This window comes from Acomys russatus, chromosome 2 (assembly GCF_903995435.1).
Source record: "Acomys russatus chromosome 2, mAcoRus1.1, whole genome shotgun sequence".
Taxonomy (NCBI): Eukaryota; Metazoa; Chordata; class Mammalia; order Rodentia; family Muridae; genus Acomys; species Acomys russatus.
Genome location: NC_067138.1, coordinates 33,714,788 through 33,740,102, shown reverse-complemented (window position 1 = coordinate 33,740,102; position 25,315 = coordinate 33,714,788). Strand labels below are relative to the sequence as shown.

General features: G+C 39.9%; 1 protein-coding gene across 2 annotated transcripts in view; it reads right to left on the bottom strand.

Moving 5' to 3' along the window:
• Clvs1 (clavesin 1) overlaps window positions 1-13,234 on the bottom strand; it is a 184,335-nt gene extending 171,101 nt beyond the window's left edge. Inside the window, exons 1-2 of one of the 2 annotated variants that reach the window (XM_051160040.1) lie at window positions 13,055-13,234; window positions 525-1,149 (exon numbers count right to left, since the gene is read on the bottom strand). In XM_051160040.1, coding sequence (XP_051015997.1) covers window positions 525-979 — 455 coding nt within the window. In that variant the 5' untranslated portion in view covers window positions 980-1,149; window positions 13,055-13,234. Of the gene's footprint in view, window positions 1-524; window positions 1,150-12,791; window positions 12,992-13,054 lie in introns of those variants that run through there. The other variant, XM_051160048.1, reaches the window with a different exon arrangement.
• Between the last annotated feature and the right edge of the window lie 12,081 nt (window positions 13,235-25,315).

Sequence of the window (25,315 nt, the reverse complement as noted above, 5' to 3'; positions counted from 1 at the left end):
TTTAGAATGAGGGACTGAGTAGAGAGATGAACAAGTATACAGGAAAGATGGCATGCTCAGCCTGGGGCATGTAGAGTTTTGGACTCTCCAAAGGACATTTAGGAAGGTGGTCCTTTTGGATAGGAAGTCTGTCACCCAGGAAAGGGGGGATATTAAAGTTACAGAGAGCATCCACAGAATTATTTCATGTGTGGAAACCGATCTACTGAACCCAGTTTTGTACTGTTGTTGCTAAGGGTGATAACACTAAAGAGAATATATGGATTTTTTAAAATATCGGCTTCCAGTTTATTAAAATAAGTGTCCCAATTTGATGAATGGAACACTTACTTCTAAAGTCCAGTACGACTCAGAGGCGATGATTTTCTTGTGGTCTTGAGTCTGGGTGACATTACACCTGGGCCTTAAAACCTCCTTTGAATGCATGTGGAATGAATTTTTGAACTATGAAGCCATACAACACCAGCATGCAGTGATGACGCTATGTCAAAGCAAAGCCAAGTAAAGACACTATCTACATTTACCTACTCTGGTCCCAATTGGCAGCAAACAGCAGGAGAATCTTCCTGCCGTAGTGGTCACGATTTTCCAGCACTCCAGGGAACCCATCGATCAAAGCCCTCTTAATCCCCGGATCGTCTGCCTTGAAGTTTTTGAACATGTCCAGGTTTAGCTGGCGGTACTGAAAGTACTGGGCCAGGAGTCTGAAGGCATCGGCTTGGTGAAACTTCCTGGCTCGGAGAAATCTCAGGATGAAGGCATCGTCTGTACGTAAAAACCCAATGTCCGGTCTGGTGATGACCATGTCTCTGACCTGCTGAATGTCCTGATGTAAAACGTCTGGGTTTTCATTCAGTTCCAGGCGGGCTTTCTCTATAGTGTCTGGGCTGAGCCCAGCCTGCAAATGCGTCATCTTGGCCAAACCTCCGTTCCAAATGCTTAAGCTCTGAGGTTTGGGAAGAAGAGAAACTGGTCCCATTCACTTGAAAGGATGCTGAATCCGTGGCCCATTCGATGGTTCTCCTACAAGACTGTCACCAGAACAGACAGTTGCAGACTCTTCCGTCTGTCCTTGGCAAACAGCAGGACATTCAGGCCCTATGTGGTGGTAGCAGTCCAAAAGAGGAGGAAACCTGAGGCCATTGCTTACTGAAAAACAAATGCACACAAGAGAAACAAGAAAGAGATGAGGCAGGGAAAATCTGGGCAAATTGATTGGAGCCTAGATAGAGATAGAAGTGAGCCTAGTGAGGGCGTACCCTGTGACTAAACGTGTATAATCCTTTAGATTATACATTTGGCCTTATTGTTATCAACTTAAATATTTAATATGCAAATATTTGAAATATATTCATAAAATTTTTAGTTACAGTGAGTGACTGCTGAAGATAATGGTCTGTGGTCAGATTAGCAATGGAGTGCTGTTTTATTAATGAAAGGTTTTGTCGTTGCTGCCAAAGCATGCTTTATGAGGCTGTTCATGGACCTAGATGTAGCCACGATATTATGGCTGCTATACCATTGTCTCCCATTAGTTTCATTTCTCAAACAGAAATATCTCAGACAGAAATCTGCTTCTCACATCTTTTAAAGGCAGCCATGTGCAGCTTGAGAATACTAATGGCCACCCTAACGTAACCCTAAGGTGCCTACTTAATGGTATCAGTATTGTCACAGTGGGCTGGGTTGTGGCAAAGCTTGACCTTGAACAAGGACACTCAGAGCAATGAGGAAGATTTACAGCTCATGTAGGACTTGTTATTCCGACTTCTTCCACTTGTGCAAAGAAACCACTGGTACCTAATGCTCTCAATCTGCTCTACTTTATCCATATGGACTCGGAAATCCGTTCACTTTCTATACCATTTCTATTGTCCTGAGATAGTGTTTTGCACAGAAAAATAATAGGCTTTTGATTATCATCTTATTTCTCCATATAAAATGATCTATAGAGAAGAAAATCTTTGAATCTTTCTTGCTTTGCGTATAAAGGCTTAAACTCTCACAGGCATTTGTCTAGGCTGTTCTTCATGTTCTCAAAGCCAAAAGACAGGCGTAATAATACTTCAAAGTATTCATTGTTTCCTAAGTGAACGGTATTTATAATAAGAGGCAAAATATTTACTTCCCATGTAATCATTATTGATAATGCTTCGTCATGCAAAATCATTCAAAAGACAAAATGAGTCTCCTGCTTAGATGTCTACACATGTCTGTTCATGGTGGGGGAGATGAAGAACACTTCAAGCAATGTAATGTTATAAAAATAACATGTTTAAAAATACATTTGTTCTTTAAAATAACATCTAGCTCTATATTGTATGAATATGACACAGAGTTTTATTTTTCACCAATCTTAAAGACCTACAACAGTGAAAGAAAACAGTGCTATGAGCTATTGTAGGATTGATGGAAACTTTAAACTCTAGGTAGTTCAATATTTGCCCAATGTCAAAACACCTTCTCCTATAGCCTCACCACAAGACGTATTGTATAATTATATGCTCCCCTCCCTTGATTCATCCCTACATTCACCACACCCTTAGACACACTGTTGAACATGTTCTCACCAACCAACCAAAGATGGAGGTATAATTGTTATCTAAACATAGGCACTAATGACACTGTGTTGGCTACTTTATGTCAACTTAATACAAACTAGAGTCATCTGAAAGGAGGGAACCTCAGCTGAGCTATTTATTCCGTAAGATTGAGCTATTATTGCCATGTCTGTACAGATTTTAATTAGTAATTGTTGCAGGAGGGCCCATCCCACTACAGGTGGTACCACCTCTGGGCTGATGGTCCTGGGTTCTAAAAGAAAGCAGGCTTATTAAACCATGAAAAGAACTTGCTGCTATAAGAAAGCAGGCAGAACAAACCATGAGAAGAAAGCCTGTAAGCAGCACCGGTCCATGGCCTCTGCATCAGTTCCTGCCTCCAGGTTCCTGCCTTCTTTGAGTTCCTGCCTTGGTTTCCCTCAGTGGACTATGATTCAGGATATATAAGGCAAACAAACCCTTTCTTCCCCCAAGATGCTTTTGGTCATGGTGTTTCATCACAGCAATAGTAACCCTGGCTAAGACAGACACTACTAATAATGATGCTGGAACAAATATAAACTGGAAGAGTACCAAGCAGGGCAGACAGGTGGCCACCTAGTGTTGAATGACATTCATGTTACTGTATCCAAAAGACAATTTTCAGTTTCCAGTTCAGATGACATCCATCAATATTTGACACTGACTGTTTCCCTCCTTAGACCACCTTCTCCTTCTCTCGTTCCTTTCTCTGTCCATATGTCCTGCCCATCCTTACCCCCTGGATTCTTGCCTTTTCCTGCTCTTTCTTCTCCCTCTGTGCAAGCCAATGCCACAATTTTCAGGATCCTGCCCCATGATCTGTCCACCTGCTTCAGTCCCTAGCCTTCTCCTAATATCCAGGCTCCTAATTCCGTTTTACACTGAACATCTCCCTGCAGATGTCCCACAGACAGTACAAACATGTTATGTACACAACTGAACTAGTCATAGTTTCCCATTCTGTACTTGATCCTCCAGTTCCATCTCTTAGTGAATGACATCATCTTCCATGAGTCGACTCGTATGCTACCCTCTGTCACCACCCTCTACCAGGCAATAACTTGTTGAAATAGCTCTCAAATCTGCTCATCCTTCCAGCTCCATGAGTGCTGGCATAATGAAGACTGTCACCTCCCTGTGGTTTGATCAGAAACAAGCTTTCTACTGTGGCCTTTGTTGACAGTCTATTCTTTGTACTCCCATTATTCTTTGTATTACAGCTGAAATGCTCTCATATCACACTATGGTTAACACCCATCATTAGCTTCCAACTCCTCTTCATCCTTCAGAACTGAGTCTGAAAGTCACTTTCCCCAGGAACCACCAGGAATCAGAAATTTGATGGTCCACAAACATGTAACTGCACCATGCTTTATTACCATCCCCCCTTCTCCATTTTACACAGAATCTCCTATAAAAAGAGGGTGTCTATCACTTATCTGTGAATTCTCAATAAATGCACCATAAAGAGAGCCAGCTTAGTGAGCAAAGAAGATCACTGGAACCACTGACATTTTCTCAGTGGCTAGGACGGGGCACATGATTTAGGGGATGCTACCAATTATACAAAGTATCAATGAAATCAGCAGTCAAAATGCTATTTTTACAATTCTGTGGTTCCCCCAAGTCTGGGGCAAGCTAATTTTTCTTAAAGCCTTGTAGGGAACCTTTAATTCCCTCCCTTATCTATAAAGAATCCCCCTTCCCCCCAGAGAATTTCCTCTAGGCACATTGTATTTCAGATCCTAGTCTCACTGAGGCATTCTGGGTAATGTTCACAGTTCCAAGCCAAGGAACACAGTGCTAAGAGCACAAAGCATAGCAGCAGCTCATTGCCTGAAGATTTAAAACTGCTTTAGAGGAAGTTACTTACCTCACAGTCCAAGGAACTCAACAATGTTTCCCAGACAAATTACTGTGGGTTCAAGGGGAGAACTGAGGTTGCATTTTTCATGCCCTGCCTCCTTACATAGCCATGCCTCCAATCTACAATATCTGAAATAAATTTGCTTGAATCTACATCTTTATTCTGTGCTCAGCATGCAGTAGAAGCTTCAGGTGAGAGCAACCTAACCAGGGTCACTGGATTCCATGCTTAATATGATGATATATATATATATACATATCTCATTAAAATATATTATATACAAATAAAATATATCAATAAATTATACATACATACATATATATATTTATGCAAATCCTTCATACTAGAAGCCTGAACAGACTACTTAAAGAACACCAATCAATGCTATTAAGGCACAAGAAAAGCTGAATAAAGAATGTGTATCTCAATGTAGCATTTTCTATCACTCAACTTTTTAAAATTATGAATAGGTTACATTGGACTTGATATCCTACTCATAAGGAGAGTGGTTTACTTTTCTTATGGTAGTCATATTAATAATAGTTATAATTCATCATTTACTATCACTGTGTTTTTTATGTCTCAGACACTCAATAGTCTCTTTATATACTACAATACTTTTTAGAACAACTAGGAAAAAGCAGTAGACTCTAAGATCCAAGGAAATTAAATGACTTGTCAAGAAGTGGAAACTGGAAGACAGTCCAGATAATCTCCCTGGACTATGTTCTTCACTTGTGTGCTAGTTTGCCTTTGCTGTGTAGCAGAGGTGTAAGTATTTGCTACTTAACATCTGTATGGCATTCCTCTCAAAGCTCCAAACCCGCCTCTCCTTGACTTATATCTTTTCTGACTAGCCCATCTATAAGCCTAAATCTGCCTCTGGGTTGCCAGGTCCTGTTGTACCTTACAGACAGATGCCCACTATTCCATCTTCTTTTTATCATTTGGGAGTGGCTGGAGATTTTAAGAAACAGTTGATGTGCTTTTTCCAGACGTCACTAATATTTTGCTCTTCTTTTTAATATTTTCCTTTGCCAACGTAACAGATACAAGACCCCATCATCGTCTTGGAGACACTCATCCTTCGCCATGCCTCACAGACTGCCAAACATGGCATCAGCAGTGCACTCTGCTCACCAAGCAGAAAGGGAGCTTCAGACAGGTGCAGAAAGCAGCTCTCCCCAAGGCTAGAGGGTCGCTCATGGCTTCGTATTCTGAAACAGGAGTATCTCTTGGGAGGCCAAGCTAGAGAATGGCTGCACGTATAATTCGTGAATTTTTCTAATAAACAGGAAAGTTGGGTTGTAGCATTATTGTGTAAATGAGGAAGAAGCGGGCATCCCTACTGCTTGGGGTTTAAATACTTGACATCCGCAGATTCTAGGTGTGCATTTCATCTCACGTAAGGCAAAATTAAATCCGCTACATGTTTACTCATGCACAATTCAGTCTTAATTAAGCGACTTATAAATGCATACCGTGTTTTTATCTTTATGAAGAGTAACAAAAGAGCCCCTTAGAGAAGCAAAGGTTTTTCAAGTGTAGCTTATTTTGGCTCTTTTCTCACCCATCACTCCTATCCATTATCATCTTCAGAAACCCACCTTCTATACCTGGGGAAACGTAGCCATGTCCTCTCTAAAAGTATGTAACATTCCAAGCCTTTTACAACAATTATTTCTTCCTTTGTTACAATGATCCTTCAGTGCGTCAAAGGAAAGTAATTTTCTGGGAAATACAAAGATAAAATAATGTGAACTAAGTCAATTAAAGATGCTTATGAAATGAAAATATCTATCTTCTATTAGCTGTGATGTTCCTGTTAATATCATAATTATGTTGTCTCCAGATAAATAAAAGATATTGAGATGAACACTAGCTTCTGGGCTTCCTTAAAGTCAATTAATGAGCTAGTGGTGGCATAGGAAAGAAACAAATATTGTGAGTGCTTGTTATGTGTCAAGGGCTTTAACATTATGTTGTCTAATTTCCAACCAATCTTTATAGTTAGGTTACTGGTTGTTAGTTATTGGGTGAAAAAACCAGATTGAGATCTTCATACCACAAATTACCTGTCCATGTTTTGTTCATTTCTTTGAGGAGGTGCCATATTTAACAACACACCCTTGGTAATAGCATCCTAACACTCCCTCCCACACACACACTCACACACTCACTCTACACTTATTGAAATACTCACTCATATCCACTCACTCACTCACTCACACATTCATTCACATACTCACTCACATCCACTGACACACTCACTCACTCACACACACACACTGACACTCACACATTCACTCACACACTCATATACCTACTCACTCACATATTCACTCACACACTCATACACTCACTCATTGACACGCACACACTGATACACTCACTCACCAAGCATGAACTTTAGAGAGATGGGTATATTGTTGTTGTGACTGTCTATAAAACTGTCTATGAAACTCCAGTAGGCATAGTGGCTAAACTTGTAATCACAAGATTCAGGATGCTGAGGCAGGAGGATTATAAATTTGAGGCCAGTATAGGATGCAAAATTAGACCCTGTTTCAAAAACAACAACAACAAAATCTTAATATTATTTGAAATATATAAACATAAATTACTAATAAATAAAGCTTTAGAGTAGTGAGACTCCTGTGTATTCTTAGTAATGCATAGATGAATTTCACATAAATATTAATATAAATATGAAACGAGAAGTCTGTGCTTATTTAATCAGTTTGCATCTTTTACAAAAGAATGAAAAATGATTCTTCATAATAAACCTTACCTACAAAAGTCTAACCAACCACTTCATTTACTGGGACAAAGAAACATTTGGAAAATGGGAGGGAGGGAGGAATGCGAGGATACAAGGGGGAATGGGATAACAATTGAGATGTAATATGAATAAATAATAAAATATATTTTTAAAAAACGAATTTTAAGTATATGTTATCTAAAACATCATTCCAAATATCTACACAGCATATATATTCACCTAGGAATGCCAAAGGGATTTTTTTATTTGTTCACCTTGCTTTATCTTTAGTCATTGTTATTTTTGTTGTTTTTGAAAAGAAGCAAAGATGGCCCCTGGTTCACAAGCCTCCTGCCCCAGCTTCTTGAGTGTGTTGGCATTACAGGCATGCCCTATCACATTCAGCGCCAAAGTACCACTTCTGCACACACTGACTTTCATCAAACGTTATTCAACTTGCAGATAGGAACTCTCTGTACCAGGGGTGGGGAGGCAAGTCTGGAAGGATGGAAGGACAAAGGGAGACCTATAATCATCAGAAACTGAAGCATGATCAGAATTTAGCCCTGGCTCACTGTCAACATTCCATCACCTTTAGCTCAGCCCTAACCCAGGGCTTACTCCTGCCCCATAAATATTCATTGGGTAGACTCCCTTGGATCCTTTTAAAATAGCAACCAAACCCTGTCATGTGCTTCCATTTGTGCCCGCTCTTGAGAAAGGTTAAAAGTAAATTGGAATGAGTTCCATCAACATAGAGACACTGAGGACTTTTTACCCAAAATAGATGCCAGATCGAAATGAAAATAGACTGGGCCTCAGGTGCACTGGAGTCACTTGGCAGAGCTGAATCCTCCATTCTAGAACAATCTTTGTTATCTTCTATGCTTTTAGTTTGCTATGTGACAGTGGAAGAAGGGGATAAGCAAGCAGAAAGACAGTGCATGGGGTAGAAGACTATAGACACGTGGAAAATTAGGGTCATGTTGCTCTGTTACCGTAAGAAGCCACAAGCAGTTGGCACTCTATATCCAAAGCAGAGCACCTGCATTTGGTAGTCATATCATTGGGAGAGGAAGCGATGAGGTGGAAGAGCTTGAATATTTTGTTTCAAAGGAAGGGTGATATTTCCCCCTAAATAAACTGTAAAAAATAATCTAGAGGTGCAAGAAAAATAGGGATTCCCCAAATAGTCATTAAATGGTAACTATGTAATGGGGGCTTTACTGCTGCATGTAACTGGGACAACAAAAATGGATGCAGCAAGAACCAGGATGAAAAAAAAATACACCCAGTCAAAATGGAATGGGTAAAGTTGCTTTGGGGTAAGGTGGGAGGAAAGAAAAGCCCCCACAACAATTTCCTCTACTAAACTTGTGATTTCTGATCCTTCACTGCATCAGAAGTTGAAATGGTTTGGGTTTTGTTTCAGTCAAATGCCATTACTAACTACACCTGAAGGTATGAAATTTAAAGCAAGGCTACTGTTGCCTTTCCTTCTTCAAGGGAGATCCATTCATCATGCTAAGTGAAATAATGCAGATAAGCAGAAACAAACACTGCTTTCCTCACATATAAGAGACCAAAAAAGGGAAGAGATTTGATAGAAGAGACTAGTAATAGAGGCTGGAAAGGGGAGGAAGGATAGATACAGAGAGAAGAAGTAAGATGAGTCCTAGAGTATTGCTAGACTTGAACAACAAGCTCCATTGTTCCAGAGCACTGTGGGCCAACTACAGTTTACAGTGACTGCATATATCTTAGAATCAGCAGAAAAGTAGGAAGGTTCTCAACCCAAAGAACTTACAATTAACATGATTTGATCATTATGTGTGTGTGTGTGTGTGTGTGTGTGTGTGTATATATATTCTATATATATATATATATTCAATGAAAATGACACTGTGTCCCACAAATATGCATAACCATTCTGTTTCAGCCAAGAATTTCACCAAAGGTAGCCTATCAATCAGTAGCAGCCTCATAACTTCACAGGTTATTGGGAACACAGCGTACTGAGATGCACTCCCTGGCCCACTGAATGAACAGTAAAATCAGACCTGAGAGACAATGACCCCAAAGGGCTGTGGTGGGTGACTTGTCTTGAAGCAAATTTTACAATGCCCATGGACAGCAGTACCACACTAACAGAAGGATGAGCTTGTCACTAGGGTATTGGTTCACATAGGCAATGGGACCCATGGTAGCTTACTGTATTGCCCTGTAAATTACACCCACATATACCTGCTTCCTATATAGCATATAAAGAGATGGAAAAGAGAAAGAAGGAAAGGAGGGAAAAAAGAAGAGAAGGAAGGCAAAAAGTGGGAGAAGAAAGAGGGATGGGGACAGAGAGAGGAAAGAGGGAAGGAAAAAGGGAAAGAAGAGAGGGATAAAGAAAGAGAATGAAAGAAAAAAGGAAATGTGAAAAAATGTCAAGTGACTCCATTTTGAGAAGTTTTATTATATGGCCTGTAATCTGAGCCCCTCAATTTTCTCTCAACCCACAGCTTTGTTCCTGTCTCTTCCAAAACTGTAAAGTACAGAACACCAAGTAACCTATGCATGTGACACACATAAAGGTATCGACATTTACATAATACATTTGAGCAATAATAGAATCTGAATCTAGGCGATGCTATTTTAAGGAACAGAAATGGGAAAGGGATAGTCAGACATCTAAGTGATACCTAAAGAATGAAAGATTCAGCTGCAAGTGCCTGGGACACAGAGCACATCACCCCAACACACACGTGGGAAAATTCTTCTTGTTCAGAAGTCAAGCTGAACAAAAGCTCCCAGGAAATCAGCCTATCAGAAAGGGCACTTCCCATAATATTTCCTGACACAGAGCAAGTCCATAGAAAAAAAACAGCACAGGGTGACCCAATGGAGAAAACCGAGAGAAGGTGAGGAAAATAATGAACTTAAATCTGAATGCATAAAGGTTCTTTATGGGACAGACAGTGTCTGGCCAGTTGGTTTATACACCCAGGTGAACCAAACAGAACACAAACTTCCTTTAAACTGAGTAAAACTTGGATTAGAAATTAAGTCCAAGTTTCTGTAGAGTGATAGAGCACTTGGGGCTAGTGAGGGTTGCAGACTTGTGGTCGTTCACACTGTGGGCCTTCTCTTGAAGCCACAGTCCAGTGAAATATGGATGCCTGATAATAAATCAATGACTATTTGGGAGAGGATGTAAAAGAAGGGAGGACCAGCTCTCTCGATGACCCTGAGGGCTTTTCTGGGTTAATATATACGTACAAGCTCCATGCTTTTTATCCCCCATGCTACTTGTCACCTCCTCTGTCACAGTGTCACAAGAACAGAGAAGATCAAAGCTAGCCAGAGTCCATTTATGAAGGATGGCTCTGCAACAATGGAGTTTGTGAAGTCAGGGGCAGATTTCTCAGAGGTAATAGTGTGTCTCTCTTGTCAGGCCCAGAGATGTAAGCAGACAAAGCCAGTTCTAAGAGTTTAAGATTTCATCTTTTAGGAAATGGGCCTTCCAGTTGTGTACTCAGATTCTAAAATGCTGCCCTCTTCCATAAGCAAGTCCACAAAAAAAATGTTCACGTTTAAATCTATTTTTAAATGAGAAAGTTTTGTTATTATCAATATGAAAGATAAACAACCCCAACTGAAAAATGTGTGGAAGGCCCAACAGAAGCACGCTATAAAACTTAGTAATCTTGGCATAATATTCCAGACAGGGAGAAGAAGCAATGCTTCTGAGACAGGTGCTTGTAAATCTCCCTGAAGCAGCACTGCTTTGAAATCTCACCAGCCTCAGGAAATTGCATTATGCACAGGAAGACAGATGCTCTGAAAGCCTTGCATTCCGGGTCTGTGTTTCTGGTGAAGCGGCTCGAATTGGCAATGTGTACACATCTTTTTAACCTCCTCATCTGGACCATTCTTTGCACACAGATAAGAGAGTTTCAAGAAATCTTTCCCAGAGACTTGAGAGCGTTCTTGTTTGTAGTGCATATTATCAATCCAAGGACAGTAGGTAGGTGACTAAGCATAATTCATTTTGCCAATTATTTTCTTGGTTTGAGCTTAAAAACAAATAAAATTTAGAGACAAATAGAACTGTGCTTAAGCTCATGTAATTAGTAACAGTAAGTAAACTTTTCACCTGATGCTACTTGTCCTTATTCATGAAGATTACTGAACATTTTCGCACAAAGCTTCTTCCAGAACGTATCTGATTGTAAGTCCCTTTACTTTGGGTGGTGCCTCAAAAAATAAGCAAAAACAGAACTTGCTCCAGTGTCCCTTTTCCAAAAGTCAGATTAAATGCATAAGGGCAGTATCAAGTGGAGCTCTTCTGTGCTTGGTTTAAATATTCCTGTGACCAATAACATTCCCCCTTCAAGACAACATATTTAAATTGAGATCCTGATTTTATGAAAAACACTTACCAAAACAAAAAACAAAAAACAACAACAACAACAAAAAAAAACAACCAACAACAACAGTGACAAAATAAACTACAATACTTCGCAGTTCAGTAAAATCAATTCAAAGAGTCCCTTGTAACACAGTGGTTTATGGCAGGTGTAGGCACTTGTTTGCTGTTGTCTGTTAGCTCTTATAAAGCAAATGATCCTGAATAAATCAAATAGGTGCCATGACCTAGGACTGGAACATCAGATCTAAATTAATGAGCTATTTGAAAGATGTTCCAACTCCCCATCGATAGAAAAATGATAGCACGGTAAAGCAGAGCCAGGCAAACCACAGTTATATAAAATGCCTTTTCAGTTTCTGCACTCTATTACCCTTTACTATTATAGGAAAATGGTGTTATCGCCCGATTACTGCGAAAGCACACAAAAATCTCGTCTTCCAAATCTGAGCCAGTCCTTGACTAGTAATGAACAAAGCCAGGCCATCTGCTCTGAATATCATTACCACTTTGGCCATTTGGGCAAGGGATATATCTGCTCTCCTTCCAGGAGAGGTTTAAGATGGGGAAATTGAAATAAGTACACAAGAAGAGGCATTTGAGCAAATAGAATTTCCTACTGAAGAAGCTTATTTGTTAGGTTCTCACTACCATCATTTTGATTTCCATTTTTGCCACAGAGTTAACCTCTGGGTTTCTCATTTTAAAGAACATTTCGATAAAAACTTAATTCGAGTTTCTACAGTAAATGCTTAGGAAGAAAAACAGCTATGTGGGTGCTGTGAGTCACCCACTACCCCCGCCCTGCTTCCTGGTGACTCTCCATTGGAAAACCAGAACATTGGGGCTGAGCTAACATTTCTGCGTGGACTCACACTATGCCTCAGGCCATGTTAATTTCCTGAACTAAACAGTCTCTAATCTGCTGAAAGGCAGCTGGCTAACTGCTGGTGTCTGGCAAGTCCCCATCTGTCCCCTTGCTGGGGTCTCTTCCTGCTGCCTCCACTTTCCCTTTCTCGCAAGCAGGCATCTCTCTTTGTTTTCAGGGGCCTCTCCACCTGAACTTTCCCTTCTACGCCTGTGAACTTGAGCTCTTTCCCCTATACCTTGCGAACCTCAGGCTTTGTCTAAGTGACAAGACACAGTTGTGTGGACTGTAGTTACCGCGCCGGTGATGGTGGAGATGATGACGGCGATGGTGGAGATAGGGTGCTGATGGCTGGGGAGCGCAGGCTGGGCGGCGTGGCAGGAGGATGGACCGCGGAGGCGGTAGAGAGTGGGGTGCAGAAGGCATGGAGTGCAGTGGTATTGCAGATGGGAGCTGTCCACGCGCCGGAGTGCTGAAACGCCGCAGCCATGGCATCGCTATAGCGGGGACAGGCGGGGAGGCGCTGCGAACACAGAAGGAAGAAAAAGGCAACAAATACCTTCACACCGCCGCCCAAGCTTGCTTTGAGAGTGTGTTTCTGCAGGTGTCCTCGCGGCTGAACTGGGTGGGTGAGATCCCCTATCCTGGCAGTTGGAGCTCAGATTTCTCTAGAAAGCTGTGAATGAAAGCCCGGGCTGCACGGGGCTGTGATTTGGGTAGGAGGCGTGTGCGCCAGAGACTCTGTCCTTCTATACCAACCCTGGCTTTCCCCTGGGTCCTAAATGCCTCCGCAGGTTGGTCTCACCCATTTCGGCAGTACGGTACTAAGAATTGTTACAATTTTTTAAAACACCTGGGTCAAAAAGTACTGGAAACTTATTACTCCCCACCTTTAAAGCAGAATATTTTAGACAGATTATTTCGAGTTCCAAAATAGAGCAGGTTCCATGTATGTAAATCTGACAAATGATAAAGCACCACATGCTTATGGAAAAAAATAATCATTTTTACTAGTAAATGACATTCAGAAAATGGGCTGTTGGAATAGGCTCAAATTAAGGCCCCATCTTGTCAAAATAAATACAGGTAAGTTAAGTCCATCAATGCAAATTAAAACATTTACCAACAACCAAAAGATGTGTATTTTAATGATATCAGGATATGAAACATTTTCTAAACAGAATAATAGAAGAAATCACAGGAAAGAGGTCAGCAAATTTGAGTACATAAATTATTCCTTAATGTCAAAGACTGTGCACATAAATTATCACTTGGAAAAATCACAGCAAATATGTGTTTCATGCATAGATATTTCATAATAAAAAGAAAAATGCTGAAGGACCAACAAACATTTTAAAAGTCAACTTTACCACTAAAAGGACAGGCATAATTTAATATAGCACCAAAGAAATGCCAGAAGAAAAGAGAGAGAGAGAGAGAGAGAGAGAGAGAGAGAGAGTCAGAGACAGAGAGAGACTGAGAGACAGAGAGAGAGACAGAGGAAGGTAAAAGAGCACTGATGTATGGTTTGGATTGAAAAATTTAAACCCACAAAGTATCCTGTATCCTAAGATATTACTGAGAAAGTGTAGCCTCCCTACACATCCAAAGCAGAATGCATTTCGAGAGTCCTAAGATGTGTACGGCATTCAGTCTTATAATTCTAGTCAGCACTTTGTTTTGGTAAAGATCTATACATATAAATTTCATTTAAGATCATAGCAATTATCAAAAACCATAAACTTAATTTTATTCAGGATGCAATATTTTCCAAATCAAAGTTATATTTCTGAAGAGTAAAGACAAAGGGGAAATGCTTACAAAATAGAAACGAAGGAAACAGGAAACAAATGCGGCATCCAGGCCCAGCTTCTGCTTCTCAGGTTGGTGGGACCATGGGATACTACGAAGCCTTAGTAAGTAAATGGGCTTTTTGCTAAGGTGACTTAATTTTCTTCCATATATTTGCCTAAATTTGCCATATTAATTTAAAAACTAAAAGCATGTGAATCTCTTTCCAATCTATTATATAGTTCACCAAGACTTTAAATAATCTTGCCCCCGCTCTCTCTCTCCTGTATGTGTTATATATAACTCCCATGGCAGAGGAGAGCTCTGCTTTGTTCCCTGATGCTTGCAAGCCATGGAAGGCTGCCTGGAACTTCACAGTAGTTCAATAAATATGTCCTGAGTAGAAGAGTAAATGGATGAATGACATAACCCACAACACATATATGTGTATTTAAAGTATTTTATGCAGCTATGAATTTTATATAGGAATTGATCTGAACAGGCTCAGCACATCAAAATGGTCTGCAGGGGATGCTGAGCTTTCATTACTTAAGCTTAGAGGAATGTCTTCAAAGGCGCAGCTCAGCTCATCATAGACACATGCAAAGGCACTAAATGTGAACTTGTCCAAGAAAAACACTTTCCCTAATTAATTCCCATTATGCTGTGTTCTTTCATGCATGTGCATACTTTGATCATTCCTCCTACTCTGTCTTCCTCCGCCTCTGATCTACTTCCTGTACTGCAGTAGTCCCCTTTCTTCTTTCATGTCATCCTTTTCCCCCATTTTTAGATTTTACATATGCAAAAACCCTGTAATGTTTATATTGTCTGCATCTAACTCATTTTGCTTGACGTGGTGATTTCCAGCTTCATCCATTTTCTACCAAATGACATGGCCTCATTCTTTTCTGTGGCAAAAAAAAAAAAAAAAAAAAAAAATTGTAACTTTTTTATCCATTAATTTGTTCTGGAGCACTTAGGCCAGATACATATATTAGTTATCATGAATAATGCTGCAGTGCACATGGTTGTGCAGATGTTCCTGTGGTATATTGACTTCAGGTATACCTCTGGGAAAGGTACAGCTAGATTATGTGGTAATTTTATGCTAAGGTTTTTGAGAAGTTTCCGTGTTTATTTTCTTAGAAACTGGAGGAATTTGCTTTCCCACCAACAGTGGAGAAAGACTTCTTTCTCCCAGTACTTGCCAGCATTATTGTGTGTGTGTTCTTCATAGCAGCCATACTAATCCTTCATTTGTCCTTGATTTATGCTATTTTAAAAGTTTTTTGAGGGGCTGGATGTGGTGGTGCAGGCTTAAAAATCCTATCCCTTAGGAATCTATCATGGGAGGGGTCAGGTGTAATGCCAGCCTGGACTATGTACTTTTAAAAAATGTGTTATAAACTTTTCCTTCTTCTGAGATGTGAGATGTATTATTGATTGACACCCTTTCTACACACACACACACACACACACACACACACACACACTTTTTGTCGATTCTATCCCTGCTAACGGAAGCGCAAGTCAAGACATAGATATTTCAAAAGTGTGTAATTCTAAAAAGAAAATAGCTTTGCTTGAAATTTACCTGTACTTTGATGCCTTTGCTTAACCAGTGTTACATTTTTGATAACTTTTCCTTTTGGTCAAGACAGAGGGCTCTAAGTGATGAGATACAAAAATTATATATATTTATATATATAATAAATGTATAAATGTATATATAATAAATGTATAAATATAATAAAATCATATACCTGAGATCATAATATGTTTATCATGTAAATGTTGATACTCTATTTATTTATTGGTGAACTCTGTAGTTCACCGAGAGAGATGAGTGTTGACCACAGAAGCTACTAGCTAGAGGAGTACTGTCTTACATTCTAAAGTTTAAATACCCAAGCTTAAAATTCAGTTTCACTGAAATGAATGCAAAACTGCTCCTTTTAAGAGGCCTTTTGTTTTGGTTTTATTGGTTTGGGAGACAGAGTTGCATGTAGCCCAGGCTGTCCTTCAAATTACCATGGTACAAAAAGATGGCTTTGAACTCAAGTGTCTTCTTCTCTGTCCCCTGAGTGCTAGAATTATAGTTACGTGTCACTTAACTCAGCTGGGTCAATTAGACTGATTATTAAACATACTTTTCCCCTCAAAGTGACAGTGACAGTGTGTCCTTTCCTTTCACACTCTGCTTGATAGCTCTGTATTGTTTATAACCTCCATCTTTCTATCCCAGTGGTTCTCAACGTTCCTAATGATGCAACCCTTTAATACACGTCCTCATGTTGTGGTGACCCCCAATCATATTTCATTGATACTTCATAAATGTAATGTTGCTATTGTTATAAAACAAATGTAAATATCTGATATGCAGAATATTTGATATGAACTCCCAAATGGGCTGTGACCTACTATAATCTAGGCATGGGTTGGACAGCAACATGTGAGAGTTTATCTACCTAGGGGATGCATTGAAGTTGGGAGTGCAACAATGGATTAATACCCAGAGAAAGTATGGTGTTTATGAAAGAGATATTTAAAAAAGAAAGAGTGGCCAGGCATGATGGCCCACTCCTTTAATCACAGCACTCAGGAGACAGAGGAAGGCAGATCTTTGTGAGTTCCCGGCCAGCTTTGTCTACAAAGGGAATCCAGGACAACCAGGGCAACACAGAGAAACCTTGTCTCAAAAAACCAAATAATAATAATAATAATAATAATAATAATAATAATAATAATAAAAGAGAGATTAGGATATTACAATGGCAAAGCAATATGTTTCAGTACTATAGAGGAATTTTAATCCAGCAACATGGCTGCTCTGGCAAGGAATCACATCCAAAGACCTAGGTCTGTGTGATCTGGCTGAAACACTGACATGTTTTTAACCTATACCTTTAATCCCTCTAGCTGAAATGCACACCTTTATTCCCTCTGGCTAGAATTTAGACACAACCTATCTTTAATTCCTCCTTCTAAAATACAGGCACACCTTTAGTACACACATTTAATCCCAAACAATCATGTCTAATTGAAGGGTAGACAAAGTGATGATTCAAGAAAGATTTGACACAATGAGTCAGAGATAGGATATTCCCAACTCTCACAATGACTAACAGAAAAGAGAAGCAATTTAAGAGCAGCACAGAAAGAGAGAGAGGTGGGGGAGAACAGGAGAGTTCATGGAGACAGTACAGAAGAGTTCAAGAGTACAGTACAGTTTGATGCAATTCAGTTGAGTTCATGCAGTTCAATTTGTGAAATTTAGAGACAGTTTTTCCAAGCAGAGTAATTAGTGAGAAGTGAAGAGAAGCCAGTTTGAATCAATTGGCATGCGGAGGAGTTTAAGCCAGAAGAGTTGAGTTAAATCAGCCAGCCAGAGTTCAGAAAGAACTAGAAAGGGTGAGCTTATCCAACATTAATCTCAGAGGATGAAAACACTCTAGGCCTAGGTTAGCAGACAGAAGCTGAAGCTTTCAAAGTCCAGGCTTGCAGAAGGTTGGATTGTATGAATGCCAGAAGCTTCCAAACCTAGGTCCAGGGTTAGATAAACATGCTCTGGCCTCGGCCTAAGCCGTATATGTTCATAAAACTTGTGAATGGCTTTCATGTCACCTCCTCTTCTGAGGAAATACAAGCAACATTTACACTGGATACCTGCCTAGCTTGAATGTTTAGGGCTAAAAGAACACGTGTCAAATTGTGTCAATGAAAACATTCTAGCTAGACCATATCTCATTCCATTCACAGTTCTGTAACATATATCCCAATATATTCTCATAAGAAAATTCTATTACGTAGTGTATAGGCCAGTTTTGAAGTTCCAGAGTTTGCACTAGTGAGGATATCCTGGGGCATAATGAAATAAAAACTAACTCTGCCAGTCTAGTGGCTTCCCATAATGATGGCTTCTTTCTTATTCTCACTAAAGGTGAGGGATGAGGGGAGAAGGTGGGATTGAGGGATTGTTACTTCAGGAAACAATAATGCCTGCAGAACTTGCACCTGCTCTTATGCTTCAGCACAAATCATTTCTGCACATGGCACATAGCCAGAATAAGTCTGCATGCAAGAAGGCTGGGAAGTGTTGCTAGTCATCAATGTATTTTGTGGCCAGTTACTGAGCACCAGCCAGTTTTTATACCTGTTGAAAAAAACAATCTTAGCTTTTTTTTCTTATCACACAGAACATACTAAATCCATATCCAAAGATTCCTTCAACCACTACATCCATGCCCAGTCTCAGGTTTCTAGATTTTATATGACTGTCTTATGCCTGCCATATCCAAAGATGTAACTTTCTGTTCTATAGATATGGAATTTAAAAATGCAAATTATCTCCAACCCCCTCTCATAACACACCAACACACATAATAGCAGACAGCGACAGAGCAGGTGATGGTAAATACTTCAGTCCAAGACAGGAAAGATGGAGACACTGGGGTGTCACTGAATTCTCAGTTCTGAAATCTCACTGGGCAGTTTAAGGGAAGGCTTTCTGTGAGGCAGGCTAGGATATTTGCTTCCTGGGAGGAGTTTCCCATGCTGTTGCCTTGTTCTCTGTGGTACATGGCACTACAGTCTGGGAGAATCTTTTGGCTTCCATCGCACTACACAGACATATATAGAATGGTAATTGTGGAAAGTGTCCTCAGCTGAATTCCAGTTTCCAATTTTAATTTCAATTGCAGTAAAACTGAGATCAGAGCAAACACTAAGTTCTTTGAGTAGAACTACATAGTCAGTAGGCATATGCTTAGGGGCTGGAGAGATGGCTCAGAGGTTAACAGTACTTGCTGCTCTTGCAGAGGACATAGATGTGGCTCTCAACACCCACATCAGGCAGCTCTTTACCTCTTGTAACTCAAGTTCCAAGAAGTTCAACACCTTCTTCTGGCTTCTTAAGGCACCTGCAGTCATATAATGCATGTATACCCATGCAAACGTGCACGCATACAAATAAATAATAAACATTTTTAAAAAGCACAGGATTAAATATTTAAATAGTCCAACATTTACTTTCTCAAAAAGACTAATTAAGTAGCAAATTTAAAAAATAAGAAGGCTGAAACTAGATCGCTAAGCTCAGCAGTCTTTGTGTCTGTACCAGTAGCAGAGGGCTCCTGGTGATTAACTATAACAGTTTGATATTTCTTGGAGACATTTGGTAAGCTGCTGTCACAGGCTGGACCACAAAAGATGTGGTGATGCAGGAATCCTAGTGTTTCCACCAGCTGGGATGTGGATGACAGTAATGAGCCTCACATTCCTTTTGTTCAAAGTTTCACTCAGACTTCTGAAGGTAGCTTGAATGGTTCCTGGATTGACAGACACATTCTAATCTGTTCCGGGTGAAAGGCCCCTGTGCTTATCAAAGTAACTTAGCTTCCTTTGGCATGATAATAAAAAAAACTTAAGGTCAAATTAATTTCACAGCTTGTTGAGAAATTCTAGCTTATCGTGGTGTTTCAAGGTGTCAGGAAAGATGTACCTTGAATATGATTCTTGCAACAAAAACAACAATAAAAAAGAGTGGAGGGAGGCTCCAAGGGTGTTTTTCTCAACTGTTTTCTTTCTTTTTAAATCATTTCTTTCTTTTATATTTGATATTGCAATAGTATTGCATAGCTTCTACCTTTCCTTTCCTCCCTCCAAATCCTTCTATATAGTTCTCCCACCTCTTTTCCAAATCCGTAGCCTCTTTTCTCATTAATTCTCATTGTATATGCATGTGTATATGTACATATATTACATATATAAACATATTTTATTAAACATAATGTTCTCAGTCTGTAGATTGTTAACTGTATTTACATTTTCAGGGCTGACTATTGGCACTAGATAACCAATTGATGTGCGCTTCCCTGGGAAAGACTATTTCTCCCATGCTCAGCACTCCTTTGTTGCCGGTAGTTCGTTGTAAGTGATTGAGGCCTCAGTGGTCTTTTCCCCTAAACATTTTGACATGTCTATTTCTGTTGTTCTTATTCATCTCGTGCTTATGCAGTCATCTTGGCAAAAATTTATAGTGACAATACTAGGAAATACAGTCTCACAGAAAAACTCCCTGATCCTCTGGTTCTTACAGTCTTTCCACCCTCCCTTCCACAATGTTCCCCGGGCCTCGGTTGTGCAAGTTATTTTGTAGATGAATCCTTTGGAATTGAGGCACACAACTCTGAGCTCTGACTGTCTGTGAGCTTTGATGATGGACTCTGGAGAAGAGTTCTTGATGTGAGAACTACATTTATCTGTGGCATCAGGACAGGTAGTAGGTTACAGTTAGGGATTGTGCGGTTTAGGTAGGTGGTGCTTTGCAAGTTCTCCTCTACCATTTATGAGTCCACTAGCCTAAGCAGGTGGCTAGGTTACAAGTGCTTTCGCAATTTATCTCTTCTTTTTGAAAGTATGAACTAATTAGCTTTTTACAACATGTGAAGATCTTAGATTTCTAGAAGCTTGTCGTCTTGTTTCTTTTTTTTTTTTTTTTTTTAAACCAGGCCATTTCTTTCTATATTACCTTGACAATTCCACATGTGTTATGACATACACGCTAGGATGCTGTGTAAAGTCATACAAGTATACAATCTTACTCCTAAGATATTGCAAGTGGAAGTTTTTAAAAGCTCCTTTTCAACTTTCCTTTTCGCTTTTAAAAGTGTGTACTATTGTTTGCCTGGATATATGTTTGTGTGGCATGTATGTGCCTGGTACCTCCAGAGGCTAGAAGATGCTAGCCAGTTCCTGATCCCTTGGAATTGGAGTTAAAAAATGTCTGTGCACAGCAAGTAGTCTTAATTGCTTTGTCATCTCTCCATTCCCAGAGTGACAGTTTTTACCAAGTGTTTTGCCATTGCGCACTAACTATTCCTCTCCTTGCTTTTTCTTTTCACTTCCTAACCACATATTGCTAACAATCATCAACATGTGTGACTTTTTTCTTCAGAAGTCATTTTCAAGAAATTGTATCTGTGTCATAGCAATAAATAACGCCAAATATATGAAAAATTTAACACAACAGGCTAGAAGTTCAATGCTAGTTTGTATGGAGAAAGAATTGGGTAAAGAAATAAGTCTATACTCTCAAGAGTCAAACTCAGAACTAAGCTCCATCTTTGTGGAAGCATTCTTGGCAGAGGAAATAGATACTTGAGAACACCCACTCACTCCTTGTATCATTTTGTCCAAAATAAACCATTACATTCTTCCTAGCCACACAGAGATAGGCAAGGAAGGGTGATTCAATATCCAAGAGAAGCTCAAGAGGAAGTACCGACTCATTGAGGAACAGCTAAAAGCACAGATTAAAAGTGCAGCACTATATACTCACCCAGAGGACAGGGCTGTAGCATCAAACAGTAGAAGGTTGGAAATTCTTTACAGAAAGAAACAATAAAGCAATTCAGTCTGTACTGAATGTCCACAAAGCATCAAAGTAGGAAGCCCAAACAACGTTAGTTACCAAAATGATCACTTCTGTAACTTGAAATCAGTCTGTCGGTAACAGTATGACTGAGGAGAGAACATGGAAACTGGAGATAGCCTTCATTCAAATCCTGGCTAGCAGACTACCAACAAGAGACTTGATACCCTACTAGCACCATATTCAGGCGGAGGAGGCCCCCCTCAGTCACAGTCATAGGGAAGGGGAATGGGGTGAAAGCAGGAGGGAGGGAGGAATGGGAGGATGCATGGGGTGGGATAGCAAATGAGATGTATTATGAATGGTTTTATTTTTCAATTAAAAAAAAAAAAAACAAATCCTTGCTAGCTAGGAGGTCTCAGATGAATTACAGTGACAAACATGTGTTTTCTACACCGCCAGTACTCTCCTTTAAAGGAATATCTTCTCCTATCATCCAAAATCCCTATTCCAGACCAAGCACTGAGAGACTCCAGACCTGCTGTCAGTCATTTTAGGAGAGCATCAGAGTGGATTAAGAAAGCAGGAAGGAGTAAAGCTGTTGGAACTCTGAGACCTAAGGATACTATTGTGGGATTTGTCCTGTCCCAAGGTTTTTTTCCTACAGTTCTTCCTGCAATTATCCTAGGCATGTGAGCCATAAATGTATTTATGTCACTGATATTGAAATATGTCATCTCCATTTGTGGCCTAGTCTGTAACTATTCTACTCGCCAGATGCTGATTTCTCTATAGCACCTGCTTCTGTGAGGCCAGCCTTCCTCAGAGGAAACACGCTGTCTTAATGAATGACAACCTTCGGGAGAAGGAAATGATCAGTAAGCCACAATGGGTGCCACCCCTTGCTGGGATTTGCCTAGGTGTCTTCTTAACCACCAAATAAGAGTGCACTATGGAATCTTAACTTTTCCTTGCATGGATCTCACATTGTTAAGGCAAAAGAAGCAACTACTCCAATCTATATTCCCACAAAAGCACTCTCAAAAAAAGCTCAATAGGAGAAGAATTGTTACATCATGATATGTTTTCATCTCTTCTGGATAGGAAGAAGCAGGTCTGACTTTCATTCAACTCATTGAGTGGAATCTTATTTATTTGTTTGCTTTGAAGACACACAGTACACAGTGGTAGCAGCTCAAATGTATCAGCAGCTCCTATATACAACCAAGAGAGCAGTTTAACAAATATTATTTCTTTACACTCACAGCAGTTTCATGAGGCAGGTGTTTTATTGTTTCCATCTTATTGGGGAAACCGAGTCATAGAGTTTAAGTACCATAATAAAGTAACCTAGGTCAGAATCCATCGCTGTCTGTTCCCAAGGCCAGTATTCTTGAACCATATTTCTACTCTCCTGAGACAATAGATCAAGGAAGAAAGTAAGGTCTGGAAAGCCCTACACAAAGGCTACAAAGTAGTATATGAGAAAAATCCTTTGTCAAACCCCTCCAAGGAAGCCAGCCATTGGCACAGGTGCAGAAGAACTCCACAGTGTCTGAAAGTGTCCTGTGGCTCATTTATACTACTAAATGCAAAATCTTCAGTAAAGATGGCAGAGCTTACACAAGATGCATGGCATTGGATTAGAATTATGTAAGTGAAAAAGCATGCTCAAGAAAGCCTGCCTAAGCAGATGAGCACAAAACCAATGCCATGTGCCACAAAACCTCCCATTCTTTCTACGGCACTGTAGTTGAACTCTGAAACTTTTCTCTCTGTTCCAGTCTGCTTCTTTCCTTACAAGTGTATCTTTTTCATATAAACAATTATCACTTCTATTACCTAATGTCCTTTTGTCTCTGCCCAACTCCATGCCTTGGGACATGAGGACCTAAAATCATGGTGGTGGCCCATGATCCTGATATCCATCACTGTAAGGGCTATAAGACTCCCAGAAGGTCCATGTCTCAGTGTCAGCCTCTGTGACCATCTTTATGGGTTAGGAACTGAAGCAAGGGCCTGTGCCCTTGCTCTAAGTAGCTGAGTGCATCACCATTGAGCTCTCTACATACCATGTGACTCAACACACGAACTAGCAGGAGCTGTAACGTCCACAGCACTCCCTTACCTTTTAGGTTATAAACAGCAAGCCCTCAATTCACCCTCCTCATCCTGACTCAGCTCACCAGTGGATGCAGCTTTTGGCCCATCTCATGGTTTCAGGACAGATGAAAGAACTTATCATCTACTGAAGGTGCCCCTCCCATCCTTAGCCTCCTCTCTTGTACTGGGGCTTGAACCTAGGACTTGTGCATCTTAGGTAGGCATTCTACCGCTGAGTTGCATTCCTAGCTCACACCCCTTGCTTTTATTAACTTTAAATTGTGAGACTGGGTCTTTCACAGACTTTGAACTTAACATCCTCCTGCCTTGGCCTTTCAAGTGTCTGGGACTGCAAACTTGTACTACCAGGCCCAGATTTCCCTGCGACTTCCTGGACATCTTTGTAAAACGCTACTTATTGTTGATTCTGTTCAATAGGAACAATTTACATAAAACAAATGCAACAAATCTGTTCCCTGGCAGCCATTTAAGGACCATTTCTTACTGACTCCATATCCAAAGAGTGAGTGCATTTCTCAAGTGAATTTTAATATCCTGTAGAGGAAAAGGCTTTGAAAAGATATGTGTGTGGACTAATAAGTAAGCACTGTGTTAAAGCATACTACAGAGAATACTGTAAGAATTCACTCCTCTCTTTTGAGCTGTCACATTTGAAATTAGCAAGTGAAGAAAAGACCTGGGTTACTTAAACACTACTTTGTTGACATATGTTAATGTTCTTATCATGTTCACTTTCAGTTCCAATATAAGCCAATATTATAATCTAAAATGAGTGATAAAACTGACCACAAAGGAAAGGTCAATCTGATATAAAGGATAAACTGCAGAAACTGTGTATTTTAGACTTGTTGCTTACAAGTCTAAAATTAAAATTTTTGTTTTGTGCCTTGAATAATGTAACAGATAACAGAACCAAAAGTGTTTATGCTGATTTTTATCATGTACAAAATAAAATATTTGCAATTTATACTAGTATTTTGTTCAAGTAGACTTTGTTGAAAAATCAGGACATTTTCAAATATCTGCTTGGAAAATAGAAATAATGCTCACAAGAAAAAAAAAACAAGCAAGCTTATAATATCTTTTTTACAGTTTGTAGTTTTTAAATAATTTTCTTAGTTCTTTGAGAATTTTGTACAATGTATTTTGATCATATTGACTCCTCCCACACAGTCTTCCCAGATCCACCCTGCTTCCCCATCCACTCAAATACATGTTCCAAATATGTGTACACTGTATCTTGGTCATATCTGTTCTCTTCTGCCTCCTTCTGTCTTCCCCATCTCCCAACATATCTCCTATCTCCCTCCCAATATCAAGTCTTAAAAAGATAAACCTATACTTCCATAAAAATCATTATTATGCCTGATGAAGCCTCACATTGGGGGAATTGCACGAGGCCGGACGAGGATGCTCTACCACTTTGCCTCTTTCCCTTGACACAGGCTGTCTCACTGAGCCTGCAGCTAGACTGGCAGCCAGCAAGCCTAGAAGATCCTCCTGCCTACACTTTACACAGCACTGAGGTTA